Source organism: Amblyraja radiata, chromosome 6, assembly GCF_010909765.2.
Source record: "Amblyraja radiata isolate CabotCenter1 chromosome 6, sAmbRad1.1.pri, whole genome shotgun sequence".
NCBI classification, from domain to species: Eukaryota; Metazoa; Chordata; class Chondrichthyes; order Rajiformes; family Rajidae; genus Amblyraja; species Amblyraja radiata.
Window position 1 is genome coordinate 73711710 of NC_045961.1, and position 24673 is coordinate 73736382.

At 44.2% G+C, this 24673-nt stretch overlaps 2 protein-coding genes across 9 annotated transcripts in view; both read right to left on the reverse strand.

Annotated features, from left to right (window-relative positions):
• Positions 1-4626, reverse strand: part of slain1 (SLAIN motif family member 1) — a 117123-nt gene extending 112497 nt beyond the window's left edge. The window contains exon 1 of one of the 2 annotated variants that reach the window (XM_033022949.1): positions 4187-4626. In XM_033022949.1, coding sequence (XP_032878840.1) covers positions 4187-4572 — 386 coding nt within the window. In that variant the 5' untranslated portion in view covers positions 4573-4626. The remainder of the gene's footprint in view (positions 1-4186) is intronic. The other variant, XM_033022950.1, reaches the window with a different exon arrangement.
• Positions 4627-18120: 13494 nt separating this feature from the next.
• scel (sciellin) overlaps positions 18121-24673 on the reverse strand; it is a 73560-nt gene continuing 67007 nt past the window's right edge. For all 7 annotated transcript variants that reach the window (XM_033022956.1, XM_033022954.1, XM_033022957.1 and 4 more), the window contains 2 exons: positions 23508-23610; positions 18121-19452 (listed from right to left, as the gene is read on the reverse strand). In XM_033022956.1, coding sequence (XP_032878847.1) covers positions 19436-19452; positions 23508-23610 — 120 coding nt within the window. In that variant the 3' untranslated portion in view covers positions 18121-19435. The remainder of the gene's footprint in view (positions 19453-23507; positions 23611-24673) is intronic.

Consider the following 24673-nt stretch of genomic DNA (forward strand, 5'->3'; position numbering starts at 1 on the left):
GATCATAAAGGAATGCATAGACTTCCAAATAAGAAATGATCTTATGCCTTCCATTGATAAATACAATAATAAAACAAAGCAGAATTACATAGATGTGCATTCGGTTCATATCATTACATTCATGAGAAACTAAAAACAATTGTGTCTTTTATTCTGGGAGAAAAACACCATTTTATTTAAACTACGTTTTGTTTCCTTCTGTTTGGTTCCATTTATACACACAATTCTGATGCAAGCATTGAGAAACATGATGTCCCGTGGTACTACATTAAGGAATATTTAAAGGGAAAAATTTGAGAACATTTGATGATTGGGCACATTCAGTGGATAGATGTGCAGTGAGTGAAGTATCCTTCTTTGCAATCAGAACCAATCTGATAAAAGTAAAAGTTTAATGAGTGAAATCTAAATTTAACCACATTATTAACCTACACACCTGTCAGTTACTGTGGCTCTAAACTCTGGAATTAACTTCCCAAATTCTCCATCTTCTACTCTTTTCTCCTGCCTTAAAAACTACTACTTGGTCTCCCTTTCAATCATCTGACCAATTTCTTCTGCTGTGGTTGACAATTCCTGTGAAGTATCTTGTGGCATTTTGTTGCATTAAAGTTGATGTAATTGCAGAGATCCAAAAATATCCTCCCACTGAGCACTTTATCCATTTTTACTTAATAACTATTCAGACACTCCCATAGCTTGCAGTTGAGAACATGAGCATTAGAACCCTATTAATAAATTGAGTAAACATTTAAAGAAGATAGTCACAAAAAACTGGAGTAATTCCACGGGTCAGGCAGCATCTCTGGAGAAAAGTTATAGGTGACGTTTTGGGTCAAAGCCCTACTTCAGACTTAAGAAGGGTCTTGACCCAAAACATCACCTATTTCTTTTTTCCAGAGATGCTGCCTGACCCGCTGAGTTACTCTAGCTTTTTGTATCTACCTTTGGTTTAAACCAGCATTTGCAGTTTGTTCCTACACATTTAAAGAGCATAATTGGTTACATCATGACAGTGGTTGGCCAGTAAAGATCCATCTCACTATTTTATGCCAGATTGGCTCAATTTTCACTGTCTGATTTGCACTTGAACGGATAATGTAACTGACTACATCAGTGTAGCAGTACTGAATTGTTAGAAGTGCCAGCCTCCAGTTTATCTCCCAGGCAGAGCTTCAGGAGAGTCAAGCAGCCAGCTCTCCCTACCACAATTACATGGCAATTTGGTGCATGTTAAAGATGGAGCCAAACAGCCAGGAATTTGGGAGGAAGTGCTTGTCTTTAATAAAATATCCAGCATGACGCCATCACTGGAAGCCCGGGGATGTACATAGTCTAAGGTGTATATTTTAAACAGAGAGATTCTCCTTCAGGGGCAGGGCAATCACCTGGAACGGTGAAGGCCCTTGACGTAATTCTTGTTCATAATTCATGTCATAGGAGCAGAATTAGGCCATTTAGCCCAAAAAATCTACTCCACCATTCAATCATGGCTAATCCATCTTTCCCTCTCAAACCCATTCTCCTGTATTTTCCCCGTAACTTTTGAGACCCTTACTAATGAAGAACCAGTCATTCTCCACTTTAAAAACACCCCAGGACTTAGCCAGCACAGTTGTCAGTTAATTCATTCCACCGATTCACCACACTCTGACTAACAACATTCTTCCTCCTTCTTTTCAAAGGCGTGTCCTTTTATTCTGAGGCCATGCACTCTGGTCCTAGATTCTCCCACCAGCGGAACAACCTCTCCACATTCACAGGCCATCCACTATTCTGTAAGTTTCAATGAGGTCCCCACTTGCGCTTCTAAGCTCCTACAAACATTGCTCCAACTCGACCTGGTCCACAAGGAAAGCAAACCACACAACCTCCAAACAGATTGTCATCTCCCCCTTTGTTGTTCTTGTGAAGCATAAAGTTGCATATTATCGACAGATTTTGCAGCCCTACCCACTATTTGTTTGGATTGAAATGTAATATGTTTGGGACCTGTTGGGTAGTTAGAGCAATGTGCCACTATTGTATGAACAATGTGGAATTGGCTGTAAGTCTTAGGTTTGCTAACTCCATTTTGGTTAAATACCTTACATGCAATTAAATTCTTATTTTCACAACTATTTTCTTGTAAACGTACATTATAGTGTATTGGGCACCTGAAGTTACATGGCAGCATTCTAATGATCAATGAAAATGTTACAAGACCAATGGGTATTAAAAGATTAACCATGTGCTTTAGACAGCTACATTGTTATAATTTAATTGGTGTTTTTTCCTGTGGCTGTATTAAGCATATTGTTTATTTATTGCCTGCCAATGTATTATAATTGTGGCATTTCTAATGCTTTTAAGTTCCTCTTTGGCAACTCTGGGGCAAAGCAACATCCATCCCATCGGATAATTTTTAGAAGGTCCTGCACAAAACTGTCAACAAAGCAAAACAGAATACACACACAAGGTTTGCAATAATCCATTAGTTATTGTGCAGCATCAGACAGCGCTAAAATTGCGAACCGGGAGTTTATTAAAGGATCTCCTCCTTCCTTGGTTTTGCTATTGTTAGCATTCCCTACTCAGACATAAACTCCACCACTGGAGGTTTCTAGCGCGAGGACTATAAAAAAATTGTTGCAAATTGTGACAAGCAGCAAACTACTTCCAACACACAATGGTCTTAAACTGTGTTTAAATTTTTTATGAGGAAGCCAATCTAGAATCTAATAATACACATCCTCCATGGTCAATCAAAGGGAAGATTACATCAAATAAGATATCACAGAAAGAGGATAAAAATTAGTGACCAATCAGCCTAGACACAATAACAGGATGATACGGTGTTTTTTACTGAAAAAGAAATGCTGTGGCATTTGGCAGATCCTATAAAACATGAACGCAGAACGGACAGAAAATCTAATAGATGAAACATCAGCAATAATATCTAACACTCTACAACACTCATAATAGTGTGAACCACCAACACAATACAAGGCAATATAATAGGGCAGAAAGGGAATCTTGTTTGCCTATCAAGAAGAAAGAAAAAAATATTGGGCCTGAATGGTGAGTGGGGAGAGGGGATGGGGAAGTTGACCAGGAGCAATGGGAAACTGAAGAAGGTGGAGAAGAAAAATCAGAGAGCCGAGGGGTGACTAAAGGGCCTGTCCCACCTCAATTCTTTCGGCGACTTGCCAGCACCTGCCAGAGTCGCAGCAGGTCCCCTAAATATTTCTAAATTGTCGGGGCAAGGAAACTGAGAGGCATCAACAGAGGGCAGAGAACGGAGAGAAAGGATGACAGGGAGTTAACAGAGACAGAGGGGCAAAAGGGAGGATGGCCACAAAAGCAGGAGATGGGTCAAGATGAGGTGGGAGAGTGGGATGGTGATGATATTGGGATAAGGAAGGAAGAATGATTGGGAGGGGAAGGGGGAATGGGAGGATGGTGAGAATGGAGCACGGGGAGGGGGAGCAGAGAAAGGGGAATGAGGAGGAGGGTACGGGGAGTGGGAGGGAGAATGGAAGGGAAGGGGTGGAGGGAAGGAAAGAAGGGGAGGGAAGGAAGGAATGAAGAGGGATAGGGAGGGAAGGAAGGGGAGAGGGAGGGAAGGAAGGGGAGTGGAAGGGGAGGGAGGGAAAGGAAGGATTGGGGTAAAAGAAGCGAAGGAAATGGGTAAGGGAAGGAACTGTGGGAGGGAAGGGAAAGCAAGGTGGGATTAAGTAGGGAAAGGGGGGGTTTAGAGGAAACAAAGAGGTGATAGAGGATGGAAAGGGGAGAGGTAAGGGGGTAAGTAGGCAAAGAGGGATGGATAGAGGACGGGAGAGTTTAGAGGAGAGAAAGAAGTGAGGATAGAGGGTGGAAAGGGGAGAGAGGGACGTTTAAAAGGAAGGAAGCTGAGAACGGTGGGGGGGGGGGATGAGGTGAGCGAGAAGGGAAGGGGGTATTGATGGGGACGAGGAGATGGTATGGAGGGGAAATGGGGGGACAGATGAGGGAAAGGGGGGGATAGAGGAGGGAAAGGGAGGAGGGGGGTATAAAAGGAAAGGGAGAAGGTGGGAGGGATGATGTGCATGAGGAGAGGGAAAGGGGCTGATGATGGTGATGGGAACGGGGAGAAAGGGAGAGTTGAAGACATCTTTCAGCAACCACTGTCGGGGGGAGGTGGGGGGGGGGGGGGGGGGGACAATACCAGCTGTCCTCGTCGCCGCTGCACCGTCCGTTGTCCAGGTCCAGGGTGTCGATGTCGTCCAGCAGCAGCAGCCTGGCTGCCCGGGACTCAGGTCCGGGGGGCGGGCAGTGGAGGTGAGCCGATCCCGGGATCGTGTGGAGTAGAGCGGCAGCGGGAGCCTGGTGCCGTCCGCCTGAGCCCAGGTAGACCTGCAGAGGGGCGGCGGCGGCGGCGGCAGCGGCAGCAGCGGCAGCAGCGGTAGCGGCGTTCGCCCGGCTCTTCAGCTGCTCGTTCTGCCACTCGAGTTTCCTCACCAGCTCCTGCAGTTTCTTCACCTCCAGCTCGGCGCTCACCTTGGAGCTCACCTCCCCCGTGGTCCCCATCATCTTCAGCAGGGGCGCCTCCATGCTACCCACACCTGCCCAGCGGAGCTGCTGCCTCCCGAATCCGTGTCCCCCTGCCTCCTCCCCTCCCCTCCTCTTCTCCTCACACACAACAAAGAGCTGCAAAACACTGCGACGAGCTAGATCGCAGAACCCTCCTCTACACTAGAATACCCGCCCCTCCATGACAGCGCCGACTACTGCGGGGTGGGGACTGTTTCTTGCAATAAATTCACCCGCTGACTTCGTTTTGCGTGTCTGCGTCTCTATATATGTCGTTGTGTGTATTTGTGTGTGTGTCTATATCTATGTGTCTGTATGTGTCTATATCTATGTGTCTGTATGTGTCTGTCGATGAGTGTCTTTGTGTGTCTGTGTGTATCCGTGCATGTGTGTGTCTGTGCGTGTCTACGTATAATCTGAAAGTATTTTATTCAAAACTGGGGTTAGGTTCAAACCATCTCAAAAAGATACATTGTCATCTTGGAAGAACGCCGAGCCACTGACATCTTATCTGTACACCCCCTCCTTGGCCGTTTACTTATTCCAGCATCAGTACCCCACACCACTGGATTTATGTTTCTACCCTGAAGCAGGGTCTCGACCCAGAACGTCACCTATTCCTTTTCTCCAGAGTTACTGCAGCATTCTGCGTCTATTTTCGGTGTAAACCAACATCTGCAGATTCTTCCAACACATTATATTTCTGTTGTTGCCCCGTGTTAGTTTCAACGCGGCAACCCGGCATCCTTGAAATATAATGAACCCAAGTATCTGGGTACGCAGCAATATTTCCAGCCTAGGTATGTGTGCACATCGCCTTCTGTGTAATCAGTGCAGATGTATGCCTCCTGACTGATCAGCCAAGTATGTATGCATATCTCCTTCAGCTTGCACAGATCAGCTACCTGTGTATGCCTTCTGTATAATTAGTCCAGTGACCTTTAGAATATTGTGTTCAGTTTTGGTCACTATGTTACAGGAAAGATGATGTCAAGCTCCAAAGGGTTCAGAAAGGATTTACCAAGAGGTCGCCAGGACTCCAGGGACTGAGCTATCAGGAGAGGTTGAGCAGGCTAGGACTTCATTTCTTGGAGCTCATGAGGATGAGGGGTGATCTTATAGAGGTGTGAAAATCATGATAGGACTGGATCGGGTAAACACACAGTCTTTTGCTGAGGGGAATCGAGAACCAGAGGATGCTGTATATGTTTAAGGTGAAGGCAGAAAGATTTAATGGGAACCTGAGAGCTAACTTTTCCACACAAAGGGTGGTGGGTGCATGGAACTAACTGCTGGAGGGGGTAATAGAGGTACTATTGCAACATTTAAGATTCCGACAAGTACATGGATAGGATAGGTTTAGAGGGATAGGGGCCAGAAACAGGCAGGTGGGACTAATGCAGATGGGGCATGTTGATCGGTGTGGGCATGTTGGGCCGAAGGACCTGCTTCCATCTGTTTGACTCTATGACCTGCATATTTTGCCTTCAGTATGTTGAACTCAAATAAATGTGTATGTCCTTAGTTTGTTATTGTCACCTAGATCGAGATACAATGAAAAGCTTGTTCTCCATGCTATCCAGTCAAATCATACCATAAATGAGTACAATAGGTCCTCTTCTGGAACAGCGCACAGAGAGTTGCCTAGTTCTGGTGCCATCTCTGTAAAGTCTGCTTTGGGCCCATGGTTATATACAGTTTCTTATTTTCTCACTTTAAGACCCGATGTCCTGCCAGCAATGGATCATAGAACAGTACAACACAGGATTGGGCCCTTCAGCCTACAGTATTTGTGCTGAACATGATACTCGGTTAAACTGATCTAATTTGCCTGCACATGATCCATATTCCTCTATTCCCTGCACTTCCATGTGCCTATCTAAAAGCATCTAAAAAGCCACTATTGTATCTGCCTCCACCACCATCCCTGGCAATGCGTTCCTGGCCCCCACCACTCTCCGTGTTTATAAATCTTGCCCCGCACATCTCCATTGAATTTCAATGCAGATGTAGAGAGCATGCTGAACGGTTGCATTGTGGCTTGGTACGGCAACCTGAGCATCCAGGATAGGAAAAGGCTGCCCAGTCCATCATCGGCTCTGACCTCCCTACCATCAAGGGGATCTATCTGGCTGCCTCAGAAAGGCTGCCAGCATCATCAAGGACACACACTCATCTCTCCGCTGCCATCAGGTAGAAGGTACAGGAGCCAGAAATCTGCAACCTGGATCTGAAATCCAGGTACATGAATTGCTTCTTCCCCACAGCCATCAGACGATTATTAAACACAACTTCAATCAAACTCTGATCTATAACAGCCTATTGCACTTTATCTGTTTATTTATGTGTGTGTATATATATATATATATTCTATGGTATATGGACACACTGATCTGTTCTGTATTTATGCCTACAATATTCTGTTGTGCTGGAGCAAGCAAGAATGTCATTGTCCTATCTGGGACACATGACAATAAACTCTCTTGGCTTGACTTGACCTTAATGCTCTCCAGTGTTGCACATTTCCATCCGTGCGACCCAGCTGGATCTCCTGGTGAGGGGGGGGGGGGGGGGGGGGGGAGCACTGACAACGAAGGAGAACCTGGTGGTGGTTGGGGGGGGGGGGATTGGGCTGCTGCCATGAGCAGCGGCAGGGGCAGGCTATAGATAGGACTGTTCAGTGAACTTCTGTAACATTGGTGGCACCAAAATGTGGCAACACTTGTGTACTGCCTAGGTTAGATTTGCTGTATTATTTTACTAGGTTGTATGTAAAACAAAGCATTTCACTGTACCTATGTAGATGTGATAATAAAGTATAATTGAATCATTGAAATAGTGCATTCTTGCTTATCCACCTCTGCATGTCTTTTTTCAATATATTTATATTTCTATATTTATGCTTTTATTTACAATATATTTATTTTTCTCATGAACTGGCCAGAAATCTCTTTGGAACCTCTAACCTGATTGGTCATTATGGAGACATTGGATGATCTTTGACCTAACTCTATAAATAGAAGAGAGATTTGTATGTATACATACTTAACTATGTTTAGAACACAGTTCTGTGTTTTGGATATCTCTATACACATATAGTCGCATGCACCTTGTGTGTGTATGTCCATTTGCTTTACACATTTTAATTGCTATCAAGGAGCCAGCAAGGCACATACCATACTCCCCATTGTATAAATGTGACAGAAATATCCAGCAAGACCAGATGAGTGACTATATGTAAAAATGAAAGAATTTTGTCAGGTGATGCTCGATCACAGGTTTCTGTCTGGGGTTCAACACTGAATCCACCCCTGAATGTTTAGGGTTTCTAAGTGCTCTTATGCAAAGTGATAACTGTTAATTGCAGACCACAAGAGACTGCAGATGCTGGAATCTTCAGCAAAAAGCAAAGTGCTGGAGGAATTTAGCATGTCAGGCAGCAGTCCCGTACGAAGGTTTCCAAAAAGGGGGTTGACATGACAGGATTACAAAATATTTAATGTGAAATAGTGTGCGCACTGCGCACATCATGAGCGCAAAGCGTGAAGTCCTTCGATGCCAGGGTCCAGGGCCCGCTTAAGGGCCCTGGAAGCTCTGGGGTTTTAGATGCTCTCTGATGCATTCTGAGCCTTATTTTGGAGCATTTATGAACCAACTTTATGACCAATATTTCAGAAATTAACAGGAATCTGAGAAGTAGCTTTTTCACGCAAAGGGTGCTGGGTGTATGGTACGAGCTGCCAGAGGAGGTAGTTAAGGCTGGGATTATCCTAATGTTTAAGAGACATTTGGACACGTACATGGATAGGACAGATTTAGATGGATATGGGCCAAACGCATGTGAGTGGGACTAGTTTAGATGGGACATGTTGGTCGGTGTGGACAAGTTGGGCTGAAGGGCCTGTTTCCACACTGCATCATTTTATGACTAAAAAGTTAAGAAGAAAAATGAATGTAGATAAGTAGAACAGATTTGAAAGAGGAGTGAAATGTAAAGGCAGAGAGAGGTTTATGGGTGGAAAGGTCAGTGCGACAAGCCTGTAGTCGTTAAGACCAGTAATCCTTACCTTTTTGGGTACAAGGACAATAGTGGAGACTTTGATGCAGGCAGGGACAGTGCATCTTTGCAGGGACTGGTTAAAAATGAGTAATTGGATGTGAGGTTTTGGCGGGGGTGGGAAAGGGTCCACTCTTTTCATTACTGGAGTCTTGCCTTAAGTAGGTGTGAGGTGGTGAATGAGAAGGAGAGGGTGCAGGGTCCATTCTTTGCAGACTGGGGTCTGGCTGTGTTTGTTGGGGAGGGGGGTACCAGGGTACTCAGCTCTTTATCGATTAGGCTATCTTTTAACTCTTTAATGATTAGGCTATCAGCTTGACGCATATTTGCCCCCACCCCCTCCCCCCCCGATCTCGAAATGGAAATGTTACATCTGTATATAATGATCCCATTAAAATGTATATTTATGTCACAAACTATGGAATTCATATTTTTCAGTATTATTATCAAGAAAAAGAAAGCAGTTCCAATTGTTTGATATTATTTGATATTGTTTAAAATTATTCATATGGAGGAGAAAATATAATAGCTATAAAATCTACCTTAATTTTGCAATCTCACTAAAGATAATCCCCCTTTCCCTACTCCCTCCCCCATATATCTCTCCCCTCCCTTCCCAGCTCTTTCTCCCCCTCCCACATCCCCCCCCCCCCCTCTTTCTGGCGGGGGGGGACGAAGATGAAGGTGGCGTGGGCCCAGAGGGGGTGGCGTGGGCCCAGTGGCGGTCAGCAGGGGTGCCGTGGGCCCAGTGGGGGTCAGCGGGGGTGGCGTGGGCCCAGTGGGGGCAGTGTGGGCCCAGTGGGGGTGGCTTGGGCCCAGTGGGGGTGGCTTGGGCCCAGTGGGGGTGGCTTGGGCCCAGCGGGGGGTGGCTTGGGCCCAGCGGGGGGTGGTGTGGGACCAGCAGGGGTCAGCGGGGGTGGCGTGAGCCCAGTGGGGGTGGCGTGGGCCCAGCAGGGGTGGCTTGGGCCCAGTGGGGGTGGCTTGGGACCAGCGGGGGTGGTGTGGGCCCAGCAGTGGTCAGCAGGGGTGGCGTGGGCCCAGCGGGGGTCAGCGGGGGTGGCGTGGGCCCAGCAGGGGTGGTGTGGGCCCAGCGGGGGTGGCTTGGGCCCAGTGGGCGTGGCGTGGGCCCAGCGGTCCTGGTCGCCCAGAGGACGGTCTCCTGGTTGCCAGGCAAGCCGTTGGTGAAGCTCCGACGCCGCGGATGGAGACGCTGGACCAGGCGGGCAGACACCGCACCCCCCGCCCCTTCCCGGGCCTGGTGAAATGGGCACTCCCTTATCCCGCGGGCCAGATTTGTTTTCCGGGAAAAAAAAATTTCGATTTTCTTTTTTTTTTCTTTCCTCTGGATTTTTTCTTACTCTGGGGGAAAAAAGGGGGGTGCAGACGCACCCCACACACCCCCCCTTCAGACGGCCATGGGCAGCATCTGTGGAGGGAAAAGGGCAGATGGCATTTTGGGTCAGGATTCTTCTTTAATTATTCTCTCTAGTACTGAAAATGAATCATTGCAAATGTAGACTCGCATTATCTTAAGTTTTAATTGTTCCTTGAGATTTTAAAAGTATGCAGGTATTGTCCAAAAAAGGGTCTCAATCTGAAACGTCACCTATTCCTTCGCTCCATAAATGCTGCCTCACCCACTGAGTTTCTCCAGCATTTTTGTCTACCTTCGATTTTTCCAGCATCTGCAGCTCTTTCTTAAATAGGTTCAAATTAAATGCTTTATGTTTGGTTTCACTATTTTTACTCTATCCAGCACACCAAATTTGGCTTTGAATTTACACTCTAACGTAGACTTCCTTCTCGGTCCATGTTGTGTTTCTTTTCTGAAGATAGACACAAAATTGAATAATTCAGCGCGTCAGGCAGCATCTCTAGAGAAAGGGACTAGGTGATGTTTCGGGTCGAGATCCTTCTTCAGACTGAGAATCAGTGTAGAGGGAAACCAGAGATATGAAAAGGTACAGAACAATGGATATGGTAGGTTTAGAGGGTTTTGGGCCAAAAGCAGGCAGGTTTAGATGGGACTAGTTTAGATGGGGCATGTTAGTCGGCATGGGCAAATTGGGCCGAAGGGCCTGTTTCCATGTTGTAACACGTTATGACTCTGTATTGGAGCATGTCTGGCCAATAGCATATACCAATAAATTCTACGGTGTAGCACTCATAGCACACACATATCTGTGTATATATATTTCAAGTGGGAATGGTGTTAGTTCAGCTGCTGCGAGGCTTTAGCGACACAGGATCGATCCTGATCTTGAGTTTATCTGTGTGTCGTTGGGTTTTCGTCTTTAGATATCTGTGTGGAATTAACACATTCTCCCCGTGAACATCTGTCCCCCACCTCCCCCCACCCCCCCAGCAAGGGGACAGGACCCACTTGGTCTAGTATATAACTATAAAACTCTGATCTTGGATGTGGAAATGTGTGTGCCTGTGCGTGTGTGTGCATGTGCGTGCGTGCGCGTGTGTGAGTGCGCGTGTGTGTGTGTGTGTGTGTGTGTGTGTGTGTGTGTGTGTGTGTGTGTGTGTGTGTGTGTGTGTGTGTGTGTGTGTGTGTGTGTGTGTGTGTGTGTGTGTATGTATGTGTGTGTGTGTGATCACATCTACTCGAAGAAACGACGCGCTAACGGGAATATTTTTACATATTCCGGTAGAGATTTACCCCCGGAGGCAAAAGTCAGGTTACTTGATAATTTCCTGCTTTATTTCTTGAGTTATTAATAAAAATCTACAAATCCGAACAAAATTTGAATTCATAGCTGTTTGTTTCGCTGATGACGTGACAATGGATCTGCTTGCCTGCCGTGCCGTCTGCTCACGCTGTGGCTGACGTCACTCCCACCCCTCCCTCCTCCGCCCGTTGTTAAAAAGTTGCCCCGTCGACTGAACACCGAAGATCATCGCTGAAGCATGCGCTGCGAGTGAAGAACGAGCAAGTCGGGCCCTGTATTAGAGCTCTTGGGTCGGTCTCAGCTCCCGTCCGCCGCTGCTGAAAATCATTTGAAAAAAACCCTGCAGCCTGCAATCTGCAGCCTGGAGCCAGGAGCAAGGATTACTGCCTGTGCCACGCGACGGTGAGAGTAGGAATGGAGCGAGGTGGAGGATAAATGCGTGGCTGAAGGATTGGTGCAGTGGGCAGGGATTCAAGTTTCAGGATCATTTGGACTTCTTTTGGGGAAGGTGTGACCTGTACAGAAAGGACAGGGTGCACTTGAACCCGAGGGGGACCAATATCCTGGCGGGGAGATTTGCAAATGCTACTGGGGAGACTTTAAACTAGAATGGTTGGGGGGAGGGACTCAAATAGAGAAAGCTAGTAGACAGAGTGTGAGGCAGGAGGCAGAGAAGGGTAGCACTTGGATCCAAAATCTAGGGGAGAAAGAAGAAAAAGCAGATGGCAGATGGCAGATGGAGTTTAATGCTGATAAGTGTGAGGTGCTACATCTTGGCAGGATGAATCCAAATAGGACGTACATGGTAAATGGTAGCGAATTGAGGAATGCAGTTGAACAGAGGGATCTAGGAATAACTGTGCATAGTTCCCTGAAGGTGGAATCTCATGTAGATAGGGTGGTAAAGAAAGCTTTTGGTATGCTAGGCTTTATAAATCAGAGCATTGAGTATAGAAATTGGGATGTAATGTTAAAATTGTACAAGGCATTGGTGAGACTAATTCTGGAGTATGGTGTACAATTTTGGTTGCCCAATTGTAGGAAGGATGTCAACAAATTAGAGAGAGTACAGAGGAGATTTACTAGAATGTTCCCGGGGTTTCAGCAACTAAGTTACAGAGAAAGGTTGAATAAGTTAGGTCTTTATTCTCTGGAACGCAGAAGGTTAAGGGGGGACTTGATAGAGGTCTTTAAAATGATGAGAGGGATAGACAGAGTTGACGTGGACAAGCTTTTCCCATTGAGAGTAGGGAAGTTTCAAACAAGAGGACATGACTTCAGAATTAAGGGACAGAAGTTTAGGGGTAACATGAGGGGGAACTTCTTTACTCAGAGAGTGGTAACGGTGTGGAATGAGCTTCCAGTGGAAGTGGTGGAGGCAGGTTCGATTTTATCATTTAAAAATAAATTGGATAGATATATGGATGGGAAAGGAATGGAGGGTTATGGTCTGAGTGCAGGTAGATGGGACTAGGGGGAAATAATTGTTCGGCACGGACTTGTAGGGCCGAGATGGCCTGTTTCCGTGCTGTAATTGTTATATGTTTATATGTTGTATGGTTCTGCAACCAGCCCTCCCCTCTGACAACGCACCCTCCCTCCCCTCAAACTCTACTCCCTCCCTCTTTGCCCCCCCCGCTCCCTCTCAGCCCCCCTCACGCTCCCTCTCAGCCCCCCTCAGCCCCCCTCACGCTCCCTCTCAGCCCCCCTCACGCTCCCTCTCAGCCCCCCTCACGCTCCCTCTCAGCCCCCCTCATGCTCCCTCTCAGCCCCCCCCGCTCCCTCTCAGCCCCCTCCCTCCCTGTGCCTGTGTTCCTCTCTGTGCCTCTGTGTCCCTCTCTGTGTGCCTCTGTGTCCCTCTCTGTGCCCCACTCTGTGTCCCTCTCTGTGTCCCTCTCTGTGCCCCACTCTGTGTCCCTCTCTGTGCCTCTGTGTCCCTCTCTGTTTCCCTCTCTGTGTCCATCTCTGTGCCTCATTCTCTACCCCCCTCCCTCGCTAGTTGGGCGCTGTACGCAAGTGGATAGGGCAGGGGATGGGGTAAAAGGAGCGAATTAATAATATTAATATAATATCAATGGGGTTGGCTAGTATGTGTGTGTGGGGGGTGGTTAGTGTGTGTATGTGAGGGGTTGGTTAGTGTGTGTGTGACACTGCGGGCTGCCCATCCCCAAGCAACCGCACGTTGAGGGGACGGGACCCACCGGACCCACTTGGTCTAGTACATAACTAAAACTCTCATCTTTTTATCTTCTGGTTTGCATTGTTTTAACATTTGCGCAAAAATGGTACGCGATTCTGCTACGATGTTTAGCCACCTTGCTCACTGTTGTCCGGTGCTGCAAATGCACCAAGTTTTGGTCCAATTGGTGATATATTTCAAAAGTTATTAGGATTTAAAGATCTTAAAAACCGCGCATGCGCAGATTGATCTTCTCTGCTGTCAGTCACTGACCGTGGCCCACCTCCATGCCCACTCCCACCGTCCTATCAGCGCGGCCCGCCTCCCTGCTGGCCCCCATCTTCCTGCCGGCGCCCACCTTCCTGCCGGCGCGGCCCGCCTCCCTGCAGGCACCCACATTCCTGCCGTTTGCGGCACACCTTCCTGCTGGCACGGCCTTCCTGCCGGGGATCCCGAGGCCTGAGCCTGGCTCTGAGGGCGCCGATGGATGATGCTCCTCCGAGGCACGCAAGAAGGGAGAGGAGCGGCAACTCGAGATCCTGGGGAGGTGAGGAGTTCGTTTGGGGGGATTGAGGGAGAGGAGAGGCTAGGGAGGGTAAAGTGGGGGAGGTGAGATGGGAGAGTGGGGAGTAGGTGGGATAGAGGGAGAGGAGAGGGGTAGGGAGGAGAGAGGAGTCATGGAGGGGGTGTGACTGAGGATAGGGGAAAGGATAAGTGGGGGAGGGATTGGGGAGGTTAAGGAGAGGGGAAAGAAGAGGGAGGAGGTGAGGAGGGAGAGTGGGGGAGGAGGGGGAGTAGAGGGCGAGGAAGGGGAGTGGGGGAGGTAGGGCATGGGGAATAGAGGGAGACAAGGGCAGTGGGGGAGGTGAGGAGGGATAGTGGGTGGGATAGGGGGAGGTGAGGAGTGGGGGAGGTGGGGAATAGAGGGATAGGAGGGGGGTAGGGATGAGAGAGGAGTTAGGGAGGGAGGGAGGGAGGGAGGGAGGGAGGGAGGGAGGGAGGGAGGGAGGGAGGGAGGGAGGGTAGGGGAAAGGAGAGGGAGGGAGGGATTGGGGTAGGGGAGGAAGAGAGGGGAAAGAAAAGGGAGGGCGAAGAGGAGGGGTGTGGAGTGCAGGGGGATGAAAGGAAATGAGCCGTGCTGTGCAATTGGGTGCTACGGGTGAGTGGTGGAATATTATGTTGGGGGAACGGATTGCGTTGGGGATCAAGCCTCCCGTGTGACAGGGACCCAACAGGTCCCACTTAGTCTAGTGATAGATAAAAAGAAAAATAAGCCAATAATAGAGACAATAAACTGCAGTTGCTGGAATCTTGAGCAAAAAACAAAGTGCTGGAACTTTTGAATCAGTCTGAAGAAGAGTCCCGACCCAAAATGTCAGCTGTCAATCCATCTGAAGAAGGGTCTCAACCTCAACCTAACTCCATCCATTCTCTCCACAGATGCTGCCTGACCCGTTGATTTCCTCCAGCACATTCTTCCTTGCTCAATAATCAATGAATGCTTGTTGAAAATATTTCAAGATCTAAAAAGTTTCTAATGCTAAATTGGGTAATGTATTGCCACCCCTTGTTACCTGAAATGCAATATTTCTATATCTCCAACACCTGCAGTTTTCATCCTAATCAACACAAAACCTGCATGGTCAAATAAACGTCTGAATATTTACGTTTTAATCATTGAGGTAACAATTGAAGCTGAAACACCAAAGCCAATTTAGACAAAATCCCAGTTTGAAAATAAAAGATGCAAAAATGTAATCGAACATGGATTTAGCATTAATTTAAAAAATCAGAAGGAGCACCATGAATTATAGATATGTACCCTATGGTGACTGGCCCTTCAGTCCACAGAGTCCAGGCCAACCATCAAGCACCATTCACCCTTCACATTTTGTTCCCCTGCATCCCCATTAATTCTCCCCAGATTCTACCATTTAAACTACATATAGAAGCATAGAAAATAGGTGCAGGAGGAGGCCATTCGGACCTTCGAGCCAGCACTGCCATTCATTGTGATCATGGCTGATTGTCCCCAATCAATAACCTGTGCCTGACCTCTCCCCATATCCCTTGATTCCACTAGCCCCTAGAGCTCTATCTAACTATTTCTTAAATCCACCCAATGACTTGGCCTCCTCTGTGGCAGGGAATTCCACAAATTCACAACTCTCTGGGTGAAAAAGTTTTTTCTCACCTCAGTCTTAAATCGCTTCCCCTTTATTCTTAAGAGGAGCAATTTAGAGTGACCAATTAATCTTGGGTTGTGGGAGGAAACCCATTCAGTCACAGGGAGTGCTTACAAGGGACTTGTAAACACTGCCCAGTCCATCATCGACTCTAATCTCCCTACCATCGAGGGGATCTATCAAAAAGGCTGCCAGCTTCATCAAGGACCCACACCATCCTGGCCACTCACTCATCTCCCCACTGCCTTCAGGTAGAAGGTACAGGAGCCTGAAATCTGCAACATCCATGATCAGGAATAGCTACTTCCCCACAGCCATCAGGCTATTAAACTCAACTCAAACAAAACTCTGATCATTAATAGCCCATTGCACTTTATCTGTTTATTTATGTGTGTATATATATATTCTTTGGTATACGGTCACACTGATCAGTTCTGTTCTGTATTTATTTATGCCTACTATATTCTGTTGTGCTGAAGCAAAGCAAGAATTTCATTGTCCTATCTGGGACACATGACAATAAACTCTCTTGAATCTGTGGAGTCCATCAGTGGATAATTTTAAGGCAGAGATAGATAGATTCTTGATTAGTACAGGTGTCAGAGGTTATGGGGAGAAGGCAGGAGAATGGAGTCAGGAGGGAGAGATAGATCAGCCATGATTGAATGACGGAGTAGACTTGATGGGCCAAATGGCCTAATTCTACTCGTATTCCTTATGACATGAGTGTGAGTGAATGATTGTGGATGGGGTGTCTATGAAGTGGGCTGCTATGTCCTGTATCATGTTATGCCTTGGAGTGATGGAGTAATGTTGAAGCTACTCTCATCCAGGCAATTAGAGTGTATTACATCACACCCCTGACTCCAGTCTTGTAGATGATGGCTTTGGGGAGTTAGGAGATGAGTCATTCACCACTGGATTCTTAGCCTCTAATCTACTCTCCAAGTGACATTTAGTTTTGTTTAGTTTAGTTTAGTTTAGTTTAGAGATACAACATGGAAACAGGCCCTTTGGTCCACCAAGTCAGCGCTGACCAGTGATCTCTATACACTATCACTATACTACACGCTAGGGACAATTTACAATGTTTACAGAGCCAAGTAACCTACAAACCTGTACGTCTTTTGGAGTGTGGGAGAAAACCAGAGCACCCGGGGGAAAACCCACGTGGTCACATGGTGAATATACAAACTCCATACAGACACCACCTGTAATCAGGATTGAGCCCGGGTCTCTGGCGCTGTAAGGCAATAACTCTACCACTGCGCCACCATGCTGACATTGCGTACGTGACTACTCCACTTGAGTTTCTGTTCAATGATAATCCCAGAGTATTGAATCCCAGAGAATATTCAGTGATGGTAAAACCATTGAATGTCAGGGGTGATAGCTGGATTTCCACCAGCTCTCTCTCTTTCATAATTGGCTGTCCCTCAATCCTTTCCTCTCACCCACAACCCTTTTCCTCTTTTCATTTTTCACATGGACAGCACAAATTCAAAGCTTTTGTGTCTCTTCAAAAATGAAATAAACAGTGGGAATGACCAAATAACTAATATTTTTTCACATACTTTCATCTAACAGAGACACGTACTGCAAATCTTGAGATTGAACCCAATGCTTATTAGAATAATGGAGAGCAAAGGTATACTTGCCAAAATGACAAAGGACTGATTGTGAAATAAAGCGGATGATGGAAGAGTAAATCATGTTATCTAGATCAACATAATAATAACGAGTGTGCACTCTGAAGGCCTAAGTAGTTGATATAGACTTTTATTTGTGAAGGAAATGTACCACAGGAAAATAGCACTGACATAGTGGCTCCCAAGATCTTACTGAACAAGGAAGCAAGTGCAAGGTGCGAAATGGCCAACTCTTCATTTTATGTCTTATATTCTTATGAATTCAGATTCCACCATAGTAGGTGACTTGGAAAATGTTATGGAATTTAAAGTTAGGTTCAATAATGATGAAAGATTGTAAGGGTAAACTGTTTGATTTATTAATGCTTTTCAGAGAATAAAACTGCATATCTTAACGCGACCTGGTTGCATTGCAATCACAGATCTACAGCAATGTGGTTGGTTTATTAATATCCCTCCAAAATGCCCCAGCAGGCTAATCTATGCAAGGTCTATTGGGGATGTGGAACAAATGCTGGCCTTCTACACCGACAACTAATTCCCACAAATGAGTAAATAAACTTAACATTGAGTTAAAACTAAATAGTGTGGCAGAAATGTAGCTGGTAGTGCTGCTGCCTCACAGCGCCAGAGACATAGATTTGATCCTGGCCTCAGGTGCTGTGAGGCAGCAGCACTACCAGATGCATTTCTGCATCCTCAATGTCATCGTTTTTTTTCCATGTGGTCTGCTTTTGAAATCTTATTTGTCAATGAGTTAACTAAAAATATCAATTGGGCATCATGGATTGGTGCTCTAGTTAATTCCAATTTCTTTTTAGGTCCCATATTTTTAAACCATTTTTTTTACATTAAAAAATCTAAATCTTCTTTCAATGTTTTAAGACCAAGTGGACTATATTTTTCTATGGGCAATATTCATGTCATTTTACCGGCAGAAAAATAATGCAAATTTTCTTTTATTTAATCATTATGACAATCAAATGTGACAAGTATAAATTGAAGTTGAATTCAACTCAAATCACTTTTATAAGTACTACCAAGCTGGTGGTTAGACTTGGAAAAATGCCTGATTATTTCCCTTTACCTTCAGGTCGATCCACAACTTGCAATGCATATTTGACACAGTGTATTGTGCATGTTTGAATGATCATGTCTATGCTTCTGCTATTATAATCACACCGGTAGAAAAATCTGACCACTTATTTGTTACGAAGATAACTTCAATAATTGAAATAAACAGATAATAACATATACAAATTTTCTGTACGTATTGAAATATAAGTTTCTGTAAAATTTAGCAAATAAATGATTTCCAATGACAATACAAGCCTTTAAAGACAGAGTAGCATCATACTAATAGGACTGTGCATGCCATAATTAGCAATGCACTAATGATACTGGGTGTCACGATTAGTTAATGAATATCATGTTTATTGAATTTGTTTTAAGTATATTGCCAAACATAGCCATGCAAATACAAAGATTTCTGCAGCACAGTCATCAAAGATACCAGTTCATCTGAATCTTTACCAATCGGCTGTTAAATCTTGAATGCGCGAGTCTGATTGGTTTTAGTCCTATAATTACATATTAGAAAACTGAAAGAAAACTGAAGAACAATTTGAAATGCAGGTTTGAATTAAATGTAAAATTTCTATTCTATTTATTTATCTTATAAAGTTATTAAGCCTTTTATAATTTGATGGGTGAGATTATTCTTCAGATAAAGGATAAAGCAAAATTAACACAGAATAGTTATTGATTCTTAATCACATAATCTGGTGAATCGTATTTTGAGAAAGAAAGCCGACTACACTCATGCTTCTTTAAATATTTGTCAAACAAGTAAAGAAATTATTTCTTGACAGGTTCACCTTCACCAGAATTATTTTTTTACCTTTACATAATACAAGTTGATTTTTTATCAGCTTAGCCCCATAGTACATTACAAGGTGAAATACATATTCCTTTATTTTAAAATAGAATACAGAAATTAGATTTTGAGAAAGTCAACATTATTTGTATGAGATAACCACTAAAATGTGAATGTTTTGTAAATATGTTCGTCCATTCCCGATAGATATCAAACTTAGAGTTTGTGATTCAGCTGATACTCTGTTCCAAGGGTCCATTTAGTACCCAAGTTGTGCTACAAAAGAAAACAGAAATGTTGTTCAGGATCAGAAAACAATAACAATGGCACATTTTGTGTTAATATTGAAATAATGTTTCATAACAATGCAATTTTTATACAAAAAAAATGTGTCACAATGAGCCAGTCTAGTTTTCACCTAAACAATCAAAGATTTTTAAAAAAAAGAAGTACTCCTAATGGGCCAAGATCCATAATGTAAAAGAAAAGAAGATGGGGGATGGGGGCAGGGGAAGGTATTATATTATTAAGTGGCACGACATTTGAAAGTGTGGAAATTGATCTCAGCTCGCTAGCATTAGCAATGCCAGCTGCCTATTATATTCCCTCCTACTGAAATTTTGTTCCATTGACATCAATGGAAAGAAATATCAGAAGCAGAGCACAACAAGCAGTTGATAAAAGAGTGGTTATTTAACAAAAGTCAACAAAGACAGATTCCTTAGTTGTGAATCTTGTCGATTGAAAGAGGAAAGAATGACAGTGTGGTAAACGCTCTGCCGATCTGAGTGCTGAGAAAATGTTGACCTTGTCTTTTAGTGTAAAATAAGCAGCAGTAAATTAACCAAGAACACCTTGCATCAATTCCAGTTGATATTCCCATTTCTATTTTTAGTAGAGATGATATCTAGGAGTGAGACGAAATGAGCAACAGTTTCACCATCGCCCGTTTTATATTTCTTTCTGTGTTCCTAATCTACTCCAAAAACTTGATATTAAAGAAAATGCAAATGTTGGTTTATGGAGATTCAGTGTGAAAGAAAACCTGAAAGATGATCTTTCATTTTACTTCTGTTCTTGCAGTTTTTTATTAATCAACATTTTCTCTATAGCTGTAACACTATATTCTGCGTTTCATTGTCTTTTTGTACTACTTGGTTTACTCATGTATGGTGTGATCTGCCTGGATAGTATACAAAACAAAGTTTTTCACCATATCTCAGGACAATGGTAGCTTACATTATATTGTGCAAAAATGATCCAAGTTGCTTCACTAGATTACATCAAACAAAAAACTGATGGTCCACATTGGATACGCTACCCCAGATAACCAAATGTTTAGTCAAAAAGGAAGATTTTAAGTTGCTGCTTAAAGGAGGAAAGAGATAATTGGATAAAAATACATTAAAAAAGGATTATTAAAGATTATTGCCCTTAGTCACCAGAAGAAGAACAATTAAATTGAAAAGGACAGAATGAGAGATGTGCAGAAAGCAAGGAATATCTTCTTCTCTCTCAGTATAAATGCTTTTATTTATATTGTTATTCTATTGGACGATGTAGTCATGTGTTATGCCTGCTTAAGACACTTGTCAGTGGAGAGCTGTCTTTTGAATAACCCTCTCAATCAATTTAATACAATATTTGCTATGTCTCAATATCTTTTGAAGATATTATCTGGGGAGGGGGTTACTTAAGGTATTCACAAACACAGTACAGAGCAAGAACGTGGAGGGATTTGAATCCAGTACAGAATATTTTAAATATAAAGTGTTGCTAAAACTAGGCCTGAACAGTTGTTCTGCGCAGATGACAGGTCAAGAGTGAGGAGATGGACAATAGAAATTCACATGAGCCCAAGTTTATAAAGAGCATTGCAAACAATTTTCAACTATTTGTACAAACAAGATATCCATGGGCTTTTCTATCTGTGCAGGAAGGGCCTCTAGTAGGATGCTGATCTAACTTACATAGCCTAATTAGACTAAGTGGGACCCGTCGGGTCCCATGTTCACACGGGAGGGCTGGTCCCCCGACGCAATATTCTGCCTCTCCACCAATTCCAATATTGGTGGCCAGTGGGGGGGGGGGGCTTTCTGGAGAGCTGGTATGGGTGTTGTTGGCTGCAGGAACTACTGGTCACCAGAGGACTAGTATGGACAATGTGGGCCAAATGAATTCTTGGGGTGGCAGCTCAGTCCCTCAAGCCTGATGTGCTGGCAGCTCACTCATGGCTGGTGGGCTGGCAGTTGACTCACGGCTATTCCTTGAAATTCCATTTCAAGCCGAGTGCAAGGCCACCAAATTCAAATCCATTTTCTTACCATTTCAAGCAGGGTGCAAGGCCACCAAATGCAAGTGCAGTTTCTTACCGCTTCGAGCAGGGTGCAAGGCCACAAAATTCAAGTTTAGTTTCATACCACTTCATGCAGGGTGCAAGGCCACCAAATTCAGGTTCAGTTTCCTACCACTTCAAGCCGATTGCAAGGCCGCCGAATTCAAGTGCAGTTTCCAACCACTTCAAGCAGGGTGCAAGACCACCAAATTCAAGTGCAATTTCATACCACTTCAAGCAGGGTGCAAGGCCATCAAATTCAAGTGCAGTTTCATACCATTCAAGGAGGGTGCAAGGCCACCAAATTCAAATGCAGTTTCATACCATTTCATGCAGGGTGCAATGACACCACATTCAAATGCAGTTTCATACCATTTCATGCAGGGTGCAAGGCCACCACATTCAAATGCAGTTTAATACCATTTCAAGCAAGGTGAAACCACCATAAAACCACACAAAACACCACATTCACAGTTCAGTAGACATTCAGTGTGTTCAGTTGATTCACAGCTCAGACAGAGTTGTGACCTCTCCCCCATCATGCAGACACTGAGCCACACCCACACTTCCGGGTTTTATAATCCTTCCCCCTTCCACCGGAAAAGGTGTGGCCTTCATGGCGTGATTGACAGGAGAGAGATTCTCAACACATGCACACTTTTATTTTTCATTGATGGGAAGAATCCCCTGCACCTGATCAGAGGAGGGGAACTGAGTAAGATGGGCAAAAATCACAGCCGTAAGTGGTAGCGTTTTACCTAAAATCAATATAGTGCAAACAGGAAGTTGTCAAGTTTAGACAAACAACCCTTTGCAGTGCCTTTTCACTTCAACCCAAAACCCGCCCAAACAATCATTTGCAGTGCATTTTCACTTCAACCCAAACAACCATTTGCAGTGCATTTTTACTTCAACCCAAACAACTATTTGCAGTGCATTTTTACTTCAACTCAAACCACCATTTGCAGTGCATTTTTACTTCAACCCAAACCACCATTTGCAGTGCATTTTTACTTCAACCCAAACAACCATTTGCAGTGCATTTTTACTTCAACCCAAACAACCATTTGCAGTGCATTTTTACTTCAACCCGAACAACCCTTTGCAGTGTATTTTTACTTCAACCCAAACAATCCTTTGCAGTGCATTTTTACTTCAACCCTAACAACCAATTGCAGTGCATTTTTACTTCAAACCAACCATATTTTCATTTTCAGACCACATTAAGGGCACTCACATTTGAGTAGACATGTGTTCAGTGTTATTCAGAGCTCAGAGAGACGTGACCCCCTCCTGGCTTCCTCCATCTTGCAGAGACTGAGTGAGGCACACCACTTCCTGGTTTTATAGTCCCTCCCCCTCCCTCCAGCACGGGCAGCAGAGAGAATGGCTAATTTTTTTTAAACATTAACATCTCTCTGATTTTTCATCGATGGGAAAAATCCTCTGGTCCCGGAGGGGGGCTCTGAGCGAGGTGGCCAAAAATGACAGCCATAGGTGGCAGCGTTCTCTCTGAAATCGCAGCACAGTGAGCCAAAAGCGGTCAAGATCAGACTTTCAGTAATATAAAAGATAGATATATACTTAGGCTACATATACAGATCCTTCTAAAGCTATTACTCCAGCATTTTGTGTCTATCTATGGCTTTCTTGATTTCACACTTTGTTCTTTCAGATGTCAAGACCATAATGTATGTAAAGAATTTTCACCAGCAAATCAAATACCAATTAGCAAATTTAATTTCAATGTTTGAAGATCAAACACCCGCATGGGATCCATGAGAAGATTCCCCAATGTAGGCTTTTGGGAAACTCAACTTAACTCTTGCCTTAATGCCAGACTTCGTGGTCCAATATGTTTGCGAATTTCACATTTGCTAGGCACCCCCCAAATCAGCCAGTATTTATGAAAAAATTATGAAAATAATTCAGTAAGCTCCATGCCACAAAAGCCAGGCCAATCTTTTAATTAGACATAATAATTGTTGTCACTCACCCTTTGCATTATCATAGCACCTCTCGCAATGCACAGTGTGATGGTGAACCCAGAGGTTGTCCCCAGCACTCAGATCTTCAAGCGATCGGTTGCAAATTTGGCACTGTAGTAAAATAAAATGTAATTATATAATCTGTGAGGAGCAACTGTGAAATAGAAAACCTGCAACCACTTATCCAAATATTTCCAATGAGAAATTAAAGATCAACATAAATTTTATTTTGCATGGCACAGTCTTACTATGTCCGACGTGGTAGTTTGGAGGGGGGGAAGGAAGAGTGGATCGTGATGATGGATAACATTATTTATGGTTGTCCTTAAGTTGTTTATTTGTTCAGGAAGACTTTGCATGGAATTAGGATGATCACGGGTATCATCTATGCACAATTTAAAGACATATTGTAATTAGTACTTAGGAGGAGTTTCTGTAGATTGGTATCAATTTATCAATCCCCAACTAATTGTATGAAGAATTGAGTAGATTAGATTATCAAGGTGAAAATAAATGAACAGGAAATAAATATTTTGGAGGATATATCCTAAAACATGAAGATTAATGGCTGAAAGATGATAGGTATATGGTTAATGTGACTTAATTTCACAGATAACATGGAAAAGGAAGGTGCTATTGACATTTTGGGTGGAAATATGTATCAGGCTTTACTAATTCTGTTTTTTACTCAGTTAAAACAAACATTACTTGACTATTAGAATGCACATGTAAGCCAGTGAGTCCTTGTGATGTTAGCAAAGCTTGTGATGGCACAGATACCGAGTAAGCATATTTTGCTTCAGCATAAAGCGATATTGGAAAGGCAGAAGCAACCTATTGTTTCATATAAGATGGTGTTAAAGCTTAATTGATAATATTTGAGCTGTAGAACTGCTGCCTCACAGCACCAAAGGCCCTGTTCGATCCTGACTACGGGTACTGTCTGTATCGTGTTTGTACGTTCTCCCTGTGACCGCATGTGTTTTCTCTGGTTTCTTCCTACGTTCCAAAGACATGCAGGTTTGTAGGTTAATTGGCTTCTATAAATTCCCCTGTGTAGGACATAGAACTAGTGTACGGGTGTTTGATGGTTGGTAGACACAGTTTGATGGTTGGCGTGGACTCAGTGCACTTAAGGGCCTGTTTTCATGCTGTATCTCTGAACTCTAAATTA